The sequence below is a fragment of the Centropristis striata genome, chromosome 16 (genome assembly GCF_030273125.1).
Source record: "Centropristis striata isolate RG_2023a ecotype Rhode Island chromosome 16, C.striata_1.0, whole genome shotgun sequence".
NCBI classification, from domain to species: domain Eukaryota; kingdom Metazoa; phylum Chordata; class Actinopteri; order Perciformes; family Serranidae; genus Centropristis; species Centropristis striata.
In genome coordinates this window covers 4,778,459-4,793,863 of record NC_081532.1, presented here as the reverse complement: position 1 = coordinate 4,793,863, position 15,405 = coordinate 4,778,459, and the positions used below count along the sequence as shown (strand labels likewise).

At 39.0% G+C, this 15,405-nt stretch overlaps 1 protein-coding gene across 2 annotated transcripts in view; it reads right to left on the bottom strand.

Moving 5' to 3' along the window:
* Window positions 1-4,783: 4,783 nt before the first annotated feature.
* The window catches only part of cdin1 (CDAN1 interacting nuclease 1), an 81,177-nt gene continuing 70,555 nt past the window's right edge, over window positions 4,784-15,405 (bottom strand). For both annotated transcript variants that reach the window (XM_059354070.1, XM_059354071.1), the window contains one exon: window positions 4,784-6,278. In XM_059354070.1, the coding sequence (XP_059210053.1) occupies window positions 6,122-6,278 (157 nt within the window). In that variant the 3' untranslated portion in view covers window positions 4,784-6,121. The remainder of the gene's footprint in view (window positions 6,279-15,405) is intronic.

The following is a 15,405-nucleotide window of genomic DNA, read 5'->3' as shown; positions in this document are numbered from 1 at the left end:
TAAATTCAGGGCCAGATTAACACTTTGCTGTACCCTGGGCAACAAGGGCCCCATCATCACGACCCCAGAGTCACCATAATCTGGCAAAATACAGAATTTATTACAGTAATATACAGTAAATATACTCAATACATCAATAACTAACTGTCATCAAGTGCATTTTGATGTACAGTGCAAACACTCATAGAACTACAAATGCACCACTATGTCCTCTTGCTGATGTGATGTTATGAAAATAAAACACATCAGCATCAGTATAATTTTGCAAAATGGACCCACTACATAGACTCAACCACTTTCAAAGCATCGAATATTTATTTAACACCTATTCCCTGCAGCACAAATGTATTGAATTGATAGAGCCATCACGAGGAAGTCCACAGACAAGACACAAACAAAAATCAAGAATCAAGAATCTAGAATCAAGTAGCATTTTGGTCCTCAGCTCATTTTAAACAGAAATCACCTCAAAATTCAACAGGACAATCAAGTTATAGTGCAATATAAACATTTGCATATGAAATCTGCCTGTTTTCTCTCAACAACAATAAACTATTTACATGGGATTTTCATGGAGCCACCACAATGAAAAAAATAATTAAAATGCAGTATCATCTATTCTTAACCCTCTAGAGTCCATGAAACCACCGACACATCACTTCTTCATGACGTGAAGACATAAAAATGAAGCAACATTGAGTCTCTCCATCAGTTTCCCTCTAAAGTTCTGGCTTGAAACTCCATGCCAGATTTTTTTGGGATCATATTCAGCCAAGTAAAACTTTGAAATAATGTCAAATATATTTAGTATAAAAATATAGAACTATATATTATCCTCATTTTACCTGTTATATGTTATATTTGCAACATGTGTTCATATTTGCAACATTTAAAATTCTGTGAATTGAATTGAAATGGGTGATTGAAAATATAATTTTCAAGATCAGATTTAATGTTTTCCTTTTGTTTCTTTTGGGTTCAACACTTTTATCAAGTAAGTTAAAGTTAAAAGTGAACTATCAGGACATATAGGTGAGTTAACGCTGAAAAAAACTGATACCAACATGGCATGGTGAAGATTTTTTAACAGATCTTTGAAAGGACATAATAGCCCAAGATTTCAGAGGGTTAACTCATTTTTACTTGTTTTAAAACAGCGATCAGTGATGTTGACATCTGTGCTAAGCTGAGGTGCGTCACCGGCCTCGGACCACATGGTGTATCAGGTCTCACTGGAAGGAACTCCAAATATGCTTCCTGGATTTATCTGGAGGCGTGGGTTACACGGCAAGCGCCACTGTTTTTACAAATGGGAGCTTGGCTCTAAATGGAATACCTCAATTAGCAGGAAGCCCAGTCAACACCTTTCTATTTAACGTGGTGCACCATGTGAGATATTTCGGTTTCCACTGCCACGCTGTTCCTTTTAACACAAAGTGACTTGAGTTGCTCATTTAGGCCTGTCAGTAATGGAGGATTTCAGCGACCGGGCCCTGGGTGCATGTGATCCCATGTCACATCAGTGTCAGGAGAGGTTTTTGTTGGGTGTTCAGAGTTCTGAAATTCGTAGTTTTTCGAGGCTCTCGGCCGTGTTTTGTGCGTGTTTGTCCCACACTCCCAGTGACTCATACATCACTAGAACTGAACTAGCCCACCACATCTCCCCTCACCCCTCTGACTGGATTAATGTGTCATAGTTTCCCTCAAACATACCATCTGCCCTCCATCCTGTCAATCAAACATCCACTGCTTCGCCATTCAAAATCCCCCAGACCATTTTTCTCATGATCCATTGTTGTTTTTAAATAACAGCGTCTGATTAGCAGGCAGAGCTTCCTAAAAATAAAAACCAAATCTCTTCGTATCTGCTTCAGCTCGGGGCAGAGAGGCTGCTCTTTTCCCACTGCTGTTATTCAAGCCCTCTTAAAAAAAAAAAAAAAAAATCCTTTTTTAATTTCAAACTGGCTGCTCTGACTCTTCCAGGAGAACTTTTATTTATTTCCACCCTGTGATGTCTTGCTGGCTGAGGGAGGCTGAGAGGATCTCTACTAAAAGCACTATGCTGCCTGGGGCAGAAACAGGCCAGAGCTCTCTCCACATAAATAACACAGGAGCGTGGAGGAAGTCCGTTTGGTGGTCTGCTGGAGGGATAGAACCTACCCTTCAGTCTGTCTCTGGTTCTGTCCTTCTCTCTCTCTCTCTGTGTCTCAGTGGTCTATCTAGCATCTTGGCTGAAGAGGCATAAAACAGCAGGATCTGGAAGAGATTGGGCCAAGATGTACATCTGAGTGGATAGTGGACTTCCAATAGCCTGCAGGCCCCGGCCAGACATAGTGGATGCTGTGAACTGCATCAAACTAATCTGACACATGGGAGTCACAGATTTAGGAAATGTAACCAATATTACAATACTGAATAAAATGTGTAACTAAATAGTCCTGCATGTAGTCTCCTGGCGCTTTTGTAACAGGAAAAACATGATTAATAATGTGCTTTGAGTTTTTTCTCCTTCACACAAAATGGATTATCATTAACCGTCATATATAACTATGTCAAAACACATTTTTTTAAGATGTGGAAATACTGTATGTGGATCCAGTATGGTGAGTGTGACTGGATGCTGCTTGAGGATCACATTTCTCCACAACACTGGTGTTCCTGGCCCCAGGAAACGACCTCTCCAAACTGGCCTTATTTGGAGAGCACTCGAGTGCCCCATTGTTGTGACAAGAACAATGACTCTAAAAAAGAGGTGGAGGACAAGGGCAAGGAAAACACAAAATAAAGATGCCCGGCTCTAAAAAATCATCCAATGGAAGTTATTTTTTTCTATATTTGCACTCACATCATGGAAATACTGTCAGCTGACGCCGGTGTCGGCCCACGGCTTTGAAGTGGATTTAAAAAAAGCCGTATTTAGTTTGCATTGTGTGCAGAACCTAATTTATAGGAGTTGACCCTGGCTCCTCTTTTGTGCGACAGCCATCTTGGAAAACAATGGCAGGAAGGCTTGAAACTTGAGAGGAACTGAATCTGCTGTTTTCCATTTTTTTTTTCTGTTCTTACTCAATAGAGAATTTTCCCTCCCCGAGTAAAATAGCTCTGTTTTTGTGTCCAACAGGAGCCATAAACTGATGTCTAAGCATTCCACGGCCAGGCAATAGGGCCGAGTTTAACTGGACACATGGGGACAGTTGTTTTGTACCACATGGAGCAGGGGGGGCCTGACAGAGGAAGCCATGGCCGCCTGGCGACCTCGCGGTGACCCACTGGCCTCCTCATGGAGGGATCAAGGCCTAGATGGGAGCCGGCTGAGGGTTAGAGGTTTAAGGGTAACAAATCAAGCAACACTTTAGTGGTATTTAACCCCCACATACCATATCTCTCTAACTGCGTGAGCGGTGAATGACTCCGCAGAACAAACATAGAAGAGCTTATTTTTATGCTATATGGGGGAGTTCTCCTCAGTAACAGAAGTGGAGGCGGCTCAGCTTTAGGAAGAACATTTCATTCACCTGAGGTCTGCTTTGATTCATCTCTCTGCAGGCTCCCAGGGCTGACGGACAGCTACCAAGTCTCTGCACTGAAAGATTTGTGTATCGGGAAATTCTCTTTCAATGCAACAGTTAGGAGCACAATACATACCTCTTCATATAAGATGCATTCTCCGAGGAGGCGGCAGGTTCTTCACCCTTTCACTTTCTTTCCTCTTATCGTTTTGTGTGCCATAAAGAAGAGGACAGGACAGGGACCCCCTATAGGCAGAGCATATCTGCCTCTAAAAGCATCACTCAACTTTATGTTCACTTCTGGTTCCCCTCGCCCGGCTGTGTTTCTTCCATTGCTATCTGCTCATAAAAAGGTTGTAAAGAAGTCGCACTTTACCGTTGAAATCAGGTGTTTCTACTGTACGTACCTGTGGGCTCTAGCATAGCTGGAGTTAATAAACATCTGAAGTTAATGATGTTAATATTCATGGTAAGAACATATTCAAAATCTTTTATCAAAATATATTTATTAACAATCAACACATGCAAAATATTACTATACAATGGAAATGTTGTTTTCAATGATAACAGAATAAAATAAGGCTGCAAGAGACAATCCTCTACAGCACTCATTGACACATAGACCTTATTAATGAGTATTTTATTGGACTGTGACCTCACTTGTGTGGAGAACATTGTAACTTCAGGCTACTTGGCTATCTATGATGCTAGCTAATGTAAACAAACAGTTTATTATAGGGTACATATTCAGTACAGACTTTAGGCCAATAATCTTGTGGACTATGATCAGAGCTAAAACAATAAGTGGCCGAATCAATCATCTGGATTATTTGATATCGGTCTATCACAGAGATATCGGTATCCATTAGTATCAGAGTATATGAGTATGAATATATGATATTAAAACCTTTTGTAAAGACCATATAATGCAGAAGACAATACTTGTGGAGGTGATTTAAAAATGGTGTTTTTTAGTAATTTGAATGGTCTGATACTGAATGTTTATTTACTTTATTTTGATTTTTTTCTTAATTTCAATTCCTCAAGTTGGTGGACATTGTAACACGTTGAGTGTATAATAATGGTAAACATTCTTTAATTAACATATTGGTTTAAGAAACAACCTGCTGAGTACCTTTGCATAGTTATATCCATGCAAAATCAATCAGTGCACAATCTATACAGATAAGGTCTATTTAGACTCCTGCTCAAAAATTCACTATATTGACTGTCATATTCGTAATCGGTGAAGTTTTCCCCTCTAAAATTGTGTCCCAAAAGTCCCATATCGGTCAAGCTTTTAAAACAAGCTTCTCATATGTAAGGACCTACTTTCTTTGGGTGTTGGACTGTTGGGTGGGAAGTTTTGATGGCGATTATTTGGTGATTATAATGATGTTTTGTAGACTAAACAACTAACAAATTAATAAAAGAAAATATTTTATTTATCCTTAAGAATAGCGGTTGTGACCCGACTGAGTTTTTATGTTCTACATCTTTGCAATAAATTAATTTCATCATTGAGTATTCCAGGTTTTCCTCAATTAACTTGCGGAAAAACATTTTTCTTTATAAAGTATGAAGGGAAAAATCGAAATAATGATCTGTTGTAATCAAAAACAAGATATTCAATGAACACTTTGAATATTCAATAATGAAATAAATTGATTTCAAAAGATAGAGCAAAGAAACACACAGCCAGCATGAAGTAACATGGGAAATGAATGTGGGTAATTTTTGACCCATGTTGTGAATTAGACACCATAAACACCATAAAATTCCAGCCGAGGAGAAAAACAAAAACACCTGTTGTGTTGTCATCGTGGGCACCCTTTAATGGCAAGTTTGTGAAAAAAAATGTACCAAAAATATGAACATCTATAGTTAATTGAGATAATCTTCAATAAAGAAGCAGAAATTGTTGACAAAATAATAAGTGTGCTGATATTTACTTGCCATGAACTCCTGCTTCAACACACTGTGGTTATAAGAGAAAACAAAATGTCCTCACTAGATGTTATAAAGTGAAGTGAGAAGGGTCAGAGTGAGGCCATCTTTAATCAGAAATGATCCTGTTTACCCCCCTGGAGAGCCACTGAGAGGGCACTGAGTGACGCAGGTGAGAGACAGGCGTCCACCCAGCCCCCGGACCGCACCTCTCTTATCTGCCTATGGAGTGGAGGAGGAAGGAGTGACAAAGGCCAGGGCTTTGGCTGTGATAAGAAAAAGGCCCTATGTCCTGCTCTGGCCCTGGCTCTCACCCTGGCTGTCCGCTGCGAGAGGCCATCCAGGGGCCAGGAGCTGACCACAATCAGGAAAGCCTCCAAGACGGTGTTTTTCACACACAGGTATGAATCTGACCCTGTGCTGTCAGATATACAGAAAGATGGTGTGTGTTTACATGTGGTAGCTTTGGGGCAGTGAAAGAGAGGAAGGGAGAGACAGACAGAGACGGAGGGTCAGGTGGAGTTCAGGGCAGGTTTTTGTGTTGCCCGTCGGCTCACACTGCAGGAAAGCCAAATTGCTTCCGGATCTACGTATCCAGAGCTGTTGCTACACTTCCCGCCTCCTCGTCTTCCTCTCTCCTTCCTCCTTTCCCTCGCTCTTTGTCTTTATTCTGGCTCTTGTTGTGGGCGCTCCTGCGGGGCGGCATGGCACAGGGTGACAATGTCTGTGGGGAAGCAGTCTTTGAGCAGGATACCTCGGTCTCTCTGGCAGTCCAGCTCTCCTATGAAACCGTACCAGTAGATCACAAGGCCCGGACCAAACCTGCAGAGCAGAAACAAAAAGAAACCGTCTTTTGTTAGGACATCATTGCTGTCATGTCTCAGAGTTCTGAAGCAGCTATGAATGAGTTTCCTGCAAAACGCTTGCGGCTATTGACTTTGGATTTGGAAGGCAAAACAAAAAAAAGCAGGAATAAGTGAGAGGAGAGATAGAAGATGGGACACAAGCAGGATTGACAGATGAGAGATAAGGTCGCTTAGGTATTTTCCTTTGATCACCATCCAGGAAACTTGCGCTGAATCAAACAAAAAAGGCCGCCAGGAAGATTAAGATCTTTCTGACAGGGTGATACACACTTGATCACATTACAATGGCAGTGAAATAACAATAATCTGAGGAATAACAAAGCTCTGCACACCAAGGCCTCCGGATCCTGTCATCGGAAGCCTTTGGCACACAGCAGAGCACACAGAGTTCAACACAGAGTCTGAGACTTAAACACACTGCATCTGGCGGCAAATGTTAGCCAATCCAACAGTGTCCAGCTGTTTCATTCACGTTCACTTTGAAAGCCAAAGCAACTTTGCCTCAGTTGGCGAGCACTGCGGTTCCTAAAAGCTATAAATAATGACTTGCCAAGCAACTGTGAAGGCAAGTTCAGACTATTTGAATATAAGACTTCTTTTTTTTCTTCCTTCTATCTTTTGTTCTCTCCCTCTCATCTTTTTTTTGTGCTGCTATTGTGTTTTATAGACACTGTAGCTACTGTACACCTGAAGGTCTGCTGAAAGGTGCAGAAACAATTAAAACGGAGGAGTTCCTGCAACGTTATTTCACTTCTTCTCCTCACAAAGGCAATAAATCATCTTTCCAGCTATTTATTATGCCCCAAAGAGCCACCGGTGGCCCCTCTCTGCCTCATATAGATCATACCTATACTTTGAACATTAGCTGCCATGCATAAAGACATGTCACAGTTGAACTCTGAGCAGAGAGCACCTCAGCCCCACATGCAAGAGCAGATTCAAGGCGGCTGACAGTGTTCTGGTCCCAGACACTTTATCCTCAGACAGTTAACAATGTTGCTGGGCCTCCGGAGAGCCAGACAGGAAGCTAGCCAAAGGGCCACGGAGAGCAGCAGAAGTTCAGCTCCAAGGTAAAGTGTATAAAACCTTGAACCTGTGATCAATCTTTTCACATTAAAACACAGACCCAATGGTATTATTTTAATAAAATGCTTTTCCATGACTGTTTGATTGAATTAGTTAGTAAAATGCAGTTTAAGTTATGCTAATTTAAGCTTATGTGTTTTGTTGGAACTTTATGTGAACCTATGATGTTACTTTAAGTATGTAAATCATTACTTTAATCTTTAACTAGGTTCATTTGAATGACTTTGTTTGTTTGAAAATCAACTAACGGTAACATTTATTCTTTAGGAAAACTGTTTTGTAAAATGTTTATTGGAATTTTTCGAGACTAATGCATGTCTTTTCTGTTTATCTTGAAGGTAATCAAGCTATTCCATCATTCTGTTTAACCCTCTGGAGTCCATCTATTTATTGAAAATACACATGTTTTATGTACAGTAATAACTTTATTTATACACGATATGTAGACAAGCGGAGAAAGCCAGTTGAAAGTTCAATCATAGGAGCTTTCACAGTGTGACATTTATGTTTCCAGAGACAGAAACGAATGCATAGGAAGTTGACAAATTTGAACCAAAATCTCCTGGACTTCAGAGGTTTAAACCATCAAACCCGAAACCATCTTCAAGCAAATAAAAATCAAAGAACAAAAAGAATTGAGTTGTCCTTTTGCATCTTTCAACGGTTGATCGAGCAGTTTTTCAAGTTTGTGGCAGAGTTGTTGGCACAAAACACACAGAACTTGACAAATAATTACGGGAAGCCTTTTTTATGGTTATAATTTATGAGCTTATTATACATATGTTTGACTCTACAACTTTGACAAGGTATCCCAACCACATAAATTATATATACGAGCGCAAGAATCAGTTGTCGTGACATCGCCAACTATGTATGTGTACTGTTGACTGAGCCTTGAGGCGGTGCATGTTCTACATACAGCACTTGTATGGCGACAGACACATGCACGGAAGAATATGTGACTCCACACGTACTCTCGGCTCCCTCCGAGAGGCCCTCGCAGCACTGCATGCTTCTGCACCCCTGTCCCCGGATTCTACATTTTACAGTGTGTGATTTACGGTGCTGTATCTATGAGCAAACAGGCCAAAGCTAACAGCCCTGGAGAAAGCCCACAGATGCACGCTGAAAGTTCACCACAGTGTCACACACATAGCTCAGCCTCTCAGCGCTGCACAAGGCTCAAGCCCCCCAAACTCTCATCGTTTCCACGGTCCGCCGCTGCACATGGCCGCCAACTCTTAATATGGAAATGTTATGGAAACAAAACCTAAACATTTACATTAGATGACTTTGGAAAAGGGGTTATGCTCTTCTTTTTATTCCGCCCGCCGTGCCGTATGTATTTCCTGTGCTCTGGATTGGGGAGGTGAGGCTGGAAAGGGGAGAAAAAGGGAGAGCGGTCTGTGCAGAGTGGAGAGAGGCAACCTTCTGGAAAGGTTAAAACTGTACATCAACAGATAAGGCAGCGGTGTACGATACATCATGTCCCGGGTCTGTCAAGGGAGGCCGAGCACAAATTGAAACAAGCAAAATTATAAACACAGGGGAGCCATGTCACCAAGGCCTTTCCATACCGTAAAGAAAATAAATGGACTTTGAATCCTACTCAGAATGAATACAAGTCAATACTACAGGGAGCTGGAGGTAAAAATCTGAGACTGGGAATACAAACAATAACACTGAGGGGGAAGGGAATGGTCAGGGGGCCAACGCTGAGCCTGATGGCTACAGTATGAGAAGAAAAAGTTCCAAGCAGCAGCCACACACTGTAAAGAGCAATTATAAATATACAGTATATGATGCCGTATATACTTTACACCCCCTCTGAAGTTTGTGTGTTGTAACCCCTGGGAAAGTGACGGGAAGTTCAGTTTGAATTTGTCGGCAAATTATGGTTTATTATGTGGGCTGGCTCATCTTAACCTGGCGTGTGCTTATTACACACAGCACCTCGAAGTCAGCCATCTTCCAATAAACACCTAACTGTGTAACGAGTTGGTGAAATTGTTTGTGAAACGTAGCTAATTTCAGCGAGGGGGCCATTTGACGAGGCGGGGCGGGGATTGCGGCTGCCAGCCACGCTTTCGTTAGTGTTAATGAGCGGGTGGTGGTCGCATTTAAAGCAGGTGCCAAGCAGCTTACTATGGCAGCTTAATGAGAGCAAGGCACTCAGGAACAAAAACCCTCGAATGGAGGAGAGGGAGTGTTATTAGTGTCTGCCTGAGCACACACACACACACACACACACACACACACACACACACACACAGTCATGCAGCCAAGCTTCACACTGAGCTGCAGTACTGAATTAAATCTCTGAATATTATATGTACGACCCAAACATACACAAAGTGCACAACATATATGTATATATATAGAGTCGATAAGTTGTCTGCTGCCAATGGGAAATGTATATTTATACATATTACTGTGATGTTAAAATTATAGCTGATAAATATGAAGCAAAATTGCTTTCATTGACCTAACAATAGAGCCCAGAGATATCTATTTTTAGCCGTATCAGCATACATGGTGTCTGATATGAAAACTTTATTTACAGAGCATATAATGCAAAAAAAATAATGCTCGGGGTGATTTAGAAATGGTGCCAGCTATTTTATTTATGCTGTATTTAAATGGTCAGCAATTGACTGATACTGAAGGTACAGTACTGATGCTTATTTAGCTTTTTTTTTTTTTCATCTTTATTTTCTCAGGTTTCATCTCTATAATTGGTTGATAATATATTAACCTGTATGTAGAATATATAATCATTCAAAGTTATGTTAAATATTCTTTAATAAAGCTATTTGTTTCAGAAAGCAGCCTTCTGAGTATCTTTGTATGATCATATTTGGTGCACAATTCACATAGAAAAGGTCCATTTTCATCCAAGCTCAAAAAATTCACCATATCTGCCAATGAACACGTGTTGACACGTCTGATTTGATGGATAATGTCAAAGATTTTAATTTGAATTCTTTGGCAAAATGCTCACCAGAAGCTTTTTTTGATAAATGAACATTTGAAGAGACAGTGCAGGCTTTAAACTTATTTTTAAAATATAAAAATGTGAAACTAATCCGTTATCTTATTGGTTTTGCACATGAGATGCAGGTAATCTTCAGTTATGCATCCCTACACACAGCACTAGTAAAAAATATGAACTTCAAAATCATGAAAAAATTCAGTACAATACAAACTGTTCCCTTGAATGTGCTGAACTTGCTTTCTTGATTTTATTCATGCCCTTCTCATTTTTCAGAGAAGTCTGAGGTTGCTGGAGGTCACACAGCTCGCCCCCCCACCTTTAAAAGAAAACTTTAACATTTCAACCGAACAAACAGATCGTGTCTAATTCGATCTGCCACATTTGGTGAGAAAAAGCTTTAGTAAAAACTGGGGGCTGCACATGTCTGCCAAAACACATTACACGACATGACGAATTATCAATAAAATCAAGATGAATTTACGCTCGACTTTAAAACACCGTCACTTCATTTTACATACCGCGCAGACCCATTTTAAACAAACGCCCCAGCAATGATTTAGACAGCGTAAGCCTCTACCTGAGCATGAACCTTACGTCTCCGAGGTTTCCCCACAAAGACCTCTTTGTTTTCAGCGTCCATACATCAGGTCACAAGGTAGACCCACTGAAGCTCTGCCAAACATTAGCTTTAGTCACTCTTTTCTCTAAACGCAGGTATGGAACCTGCTCAGCTTCTTTTAAGACAGAAAGCATTGGGAGTGACTGGGGTGAGAGGTGCAGAGGAATAAAAGTCTCTGTGTTGGACACAGAGGGACTGTGTACATAGCAAAAGACAGAGATAAAAAGTGTGTATTATTGACAAATGGCAGCTACCTATAGAGAGAAAACGTCACCATAGGGTCAATGTAATTTTTGTATTGGATTTTGGATCATTGCAGAAAATAAGCTCTGTAGCAAACACACGTTTCTGATGCTTACACATTTTGCTCTGCAGGATAATCTTCACAAATGAACACCACTTTTATTAAGTTTGAAGCATTAATGCAGCCGACAGAAGTAAAAAGCTAACGTTTGCCAACGCGAACTACACCACAGTCACATGACTTGAACGTCACAGCAGTTATCTTTAAGACGGTCTCCAACAAGCTAACTAGTGAAGGATAGGGATATTTAGCTTATTTTTGCTTAGCTTAACTGTTTTGAGTCTTTTGTAAAAACCAAGTCCAGAGTGCGGGAGGCTTTAAGAGCCCCGGCTCCAAAATTAGCGGTTTTGACAAGCTAGCGAATCTGTAGCCTAATGAATTGTTTATTAACATAATTAACAATCTACAAGAGTTTGCAAGAGCAAGACTAGAGTCTGTAAGGCGGACTAGTGAGAGAGTTCCTGTCCGTGTCCGACGTGATGGCGTTTAATGTCCCCGACAACCATTGTAGTCTCATTTAGCCACTTGTTAGCCACCGCCTTTTCAAGGACACATAAAAACTCCAAAAATCACAAGTGGGGTTTTTTGCTAACATGTTTTATGTCGTACAACAAAACACAAACATCTTTTAAGCTTGTGTCAACCACAGACCTTATTTCAGGCATCAAACCAAAAAAAACAATTTAAAATCCTCATTGAGTTTGAGAGGTTAGACCCCAGGGCGCTAAAATGCTAACTTACTTCAACCCATTCCTGTGGCGCCCTATAGGAGGTTATTTACAGGGTCACATAATGGTAGCGTGATGTGTTATGTAGTTTTAGAGGTGAGCAGTGACCCAGGGCCTGCATGCCAGGTGATATGGCCCCCCCAGCTGATCACTGTACATGTGTATTTTAATGGCCTCACAGTAGCTGTTTGTAGCAAGTCAGCCAGCCTTATTATGAAGATAACACAAGCTTCCTTGCACACAAATAGGATATTTAAAGGCTGGCTCTGCCCAGAGGGGCATCCACCAACAGGGAGGTAAATAATCCCTTTGCTACAAACTATACATCCTCCTGTCCATAAATAACAGGAGTTGAATGCAAGAGTTAACCTCCCACTGACAAGTTATTAACACTAGAGCTAAGAATAGAAACACCTTCTTTTCTCTCACCACCGCCCCTTTATTGGGCGAGGAAAAGTTCAATTCTGCTCAGGTATGAAAAACACAAATACAAGGCAGACGTAGCACACGATGGTATGTTAAATGAGTCGCCCAAGCCTACACAAGCATCGTAATTAAGGTGGAATAGAGGGCAATAAAAAATAAAACATCTTCCGCCAGGTGTAATTCTCCCCGACGTTTTTATGTTTTCTGTCGATGGGGTATGGAAATGGAACGTGGCGTGGATGTGGTTTGTCTTTATCGCTGTTGGAGGCAGAGAGGGTGTTTTACGTGTGTGTATGTATGTTTGTGTAGTGTAGTGTTAGGTTTAACATGGAGGTGTGGAGGCGTAATGTGTGAGTATGAAGGGTGTGGGAGGTCAGGGCGAGTCAGTGTGCTGTGAGTTGTGTGTCGCACCAGGAGATAATTTACGCTCACTGATGCGTGATACCAACACCAGAACAGAGACCCGAGGATTCCAGTGCTTTATCTGGTAACCGTAGCAACCGCTGCAACCTCTGTGGCAGGACATGCCCTCAGCGCTCTGACCCACCACAGAAATTAGTCCACACTACATTTAGCTCAGGAAACACTGTGATACACTTTATTGTAGGACACACCTACTCTATTACCTTTTTTCTTTTTTTTTCAAACTGCTTTCTGTCAATTAAGGCCATGTGACATTGATGAAATCAAATATAATTATTTTATTTTTGTTTACACTAGAGGCCAGAAGTTTGGAAGCAAGATCAAATTTGTACAACAAAAAAAATCATAGTTTCATTGCTATGCTTTGCAACAAAATAAATGTGATTATTACATAAAGAGTCACTTATTAGAACACATTTTTATTATAATTATCGGGTCTTTGGGTTTTTATTGCTTAGACTTTGTGTATCCTTCTTTCCTTAATGTATAAATCTGTACTCTTGTTTTTTTTTTGTATCCAAACTCTAAAAAGCCAAACAATAATGCAAAATGCGATTTGTTTTTACATTTGCACTGAAGTTGTGACTCTTCCAAATCTTTTCAACCCTAAAACGAAGCCCTTCTTTTATGTTGTTAACATACATTCATCAATGGTCTGGTAACATCAATCTATACCTAAAGGTAAATTGAGGAAAATGGTTCAATTCAATAAAGGTAAAGTCTGATCATGCAGTAAACACATCCAAAAATCCAAATGATCCATACTGTTTTTAAGGCCATTGTGAACAGAAAATTTAAGTTGCTTCCAAACTTTTGGCCTGTAGTGTACCTTTGTATCTATAATGTAACATTTGGGAGATAACTATTGGTGCTTTCAGAGCATATTTAAACACATAAAATATAAGTAAAAAATGACAATAATAATGTGGATTTGATGACAATTTCACTTTCCTACAATCGTTAATAAAATTCAGAAACTTAAATCAGTCTTAGGAAAAAAAATAGTACATTAAATGCAGGTTTCAAACAATATTTTGGTTTAATTGACACATCTTGTAACTCTGAGGGAATCCAAGTAAATTAAAAAAGACAGAGAAATAAGCTCAATGTGATCTTGTGACTGCTCTGTGTAACCATGTAATCCAACTCTTGTTTTTCTTGTGTGACTGTATTTTATTTGTGTCTTTGTGTGTTTAGCGTGACTATTTTGCTTTTGTGCTGCTGTCTCGGCCAGGTCATTCTTGGAAAAGAGGTTTTTAATCTCAATGAGTTTTTCACCTGGTTAAATAAAGGATATAGATTGATATTTAATACTACATGTTGAAAACAATGTGATCTCCACATCTGACAGTATCCAATGTAACAAAGCTATAAAAAGGAAAGAAAAAAAACTGATGAAACAATGGGGAAGATAAATCAGCTGTGCTTGTATGTGTGCAGTGACATTTTCTATACCAGCCCTGTGACAATATCTTACAACACTGTACTGTGTCATGATTTATTTTTTTATAACAACATGCACAGACTATATTATTCTCATTACAGTGGTATTTAATATGTGTCAACTTGCTGCATTGGGACAATTGTTTTATGTGCTTTGAAGAAGGATTCACATAATTAAATTAACCTGCACCACTGTGATGACTGTTAACTTTACAGAAAATCTACAAAATTGTGAATAAAACAAACTATATTAAGCATTTTAATAAAATCATAATATAATCTATACACTTAAGTTTTTTTCTGAATGGCAAATATGATTTTATTTAATTTTATTCTATTTTAATTAATTTTATCTTATATTATTTTGCTGTTCTATTGTTTACTTCATCTCTTTATATTGTGTTATCTATTTATTGTTGTGCAGCACTTTGGAAACATTGTGTTTGCTAAAATTGTGCTATATACACTCTAATAAATAATTCTAGGAGCCTGTAAATGTGACAGTAATATAAAGGTATGAATACTAAATAAAATGCTGAATATCATCATGATGAGTATTTAAATTGACTACATCAAAATTCATTATTAGAACTCCAACAGGAATCTTTGTGTAAAATATCCACATATAAATTAAGAGAATTTACTTCTTCAAAAATAAAAGAATATTTGACTCACACATTACATGGTTTAAATATGTGTAATAATAAGTGTACAATAAGTGTAAAATCCTACAAATGTTTTCAATTATATTTACTACTATATTACTATATATTACTATATAGTAGTAAATATATATAATATACTATATTACTATACTATATTACTATATTACATCAATTATTTTACTTTATGTGGTAATTGAGCCAAGTCAATTCATTCAGACGTACTTGAAAATATTACTTAAATTTACTCATTAGTCATGTTTTGTTTAACCGATGTAAAAGCTTTCAAATCAACTCAATATTTTTTATATTTTATTGACTATATTTACATTTTTTATTTTATTTTATATATTTATATTTCATTTTATATATTTATATTTTTATTTCACTTTAAATA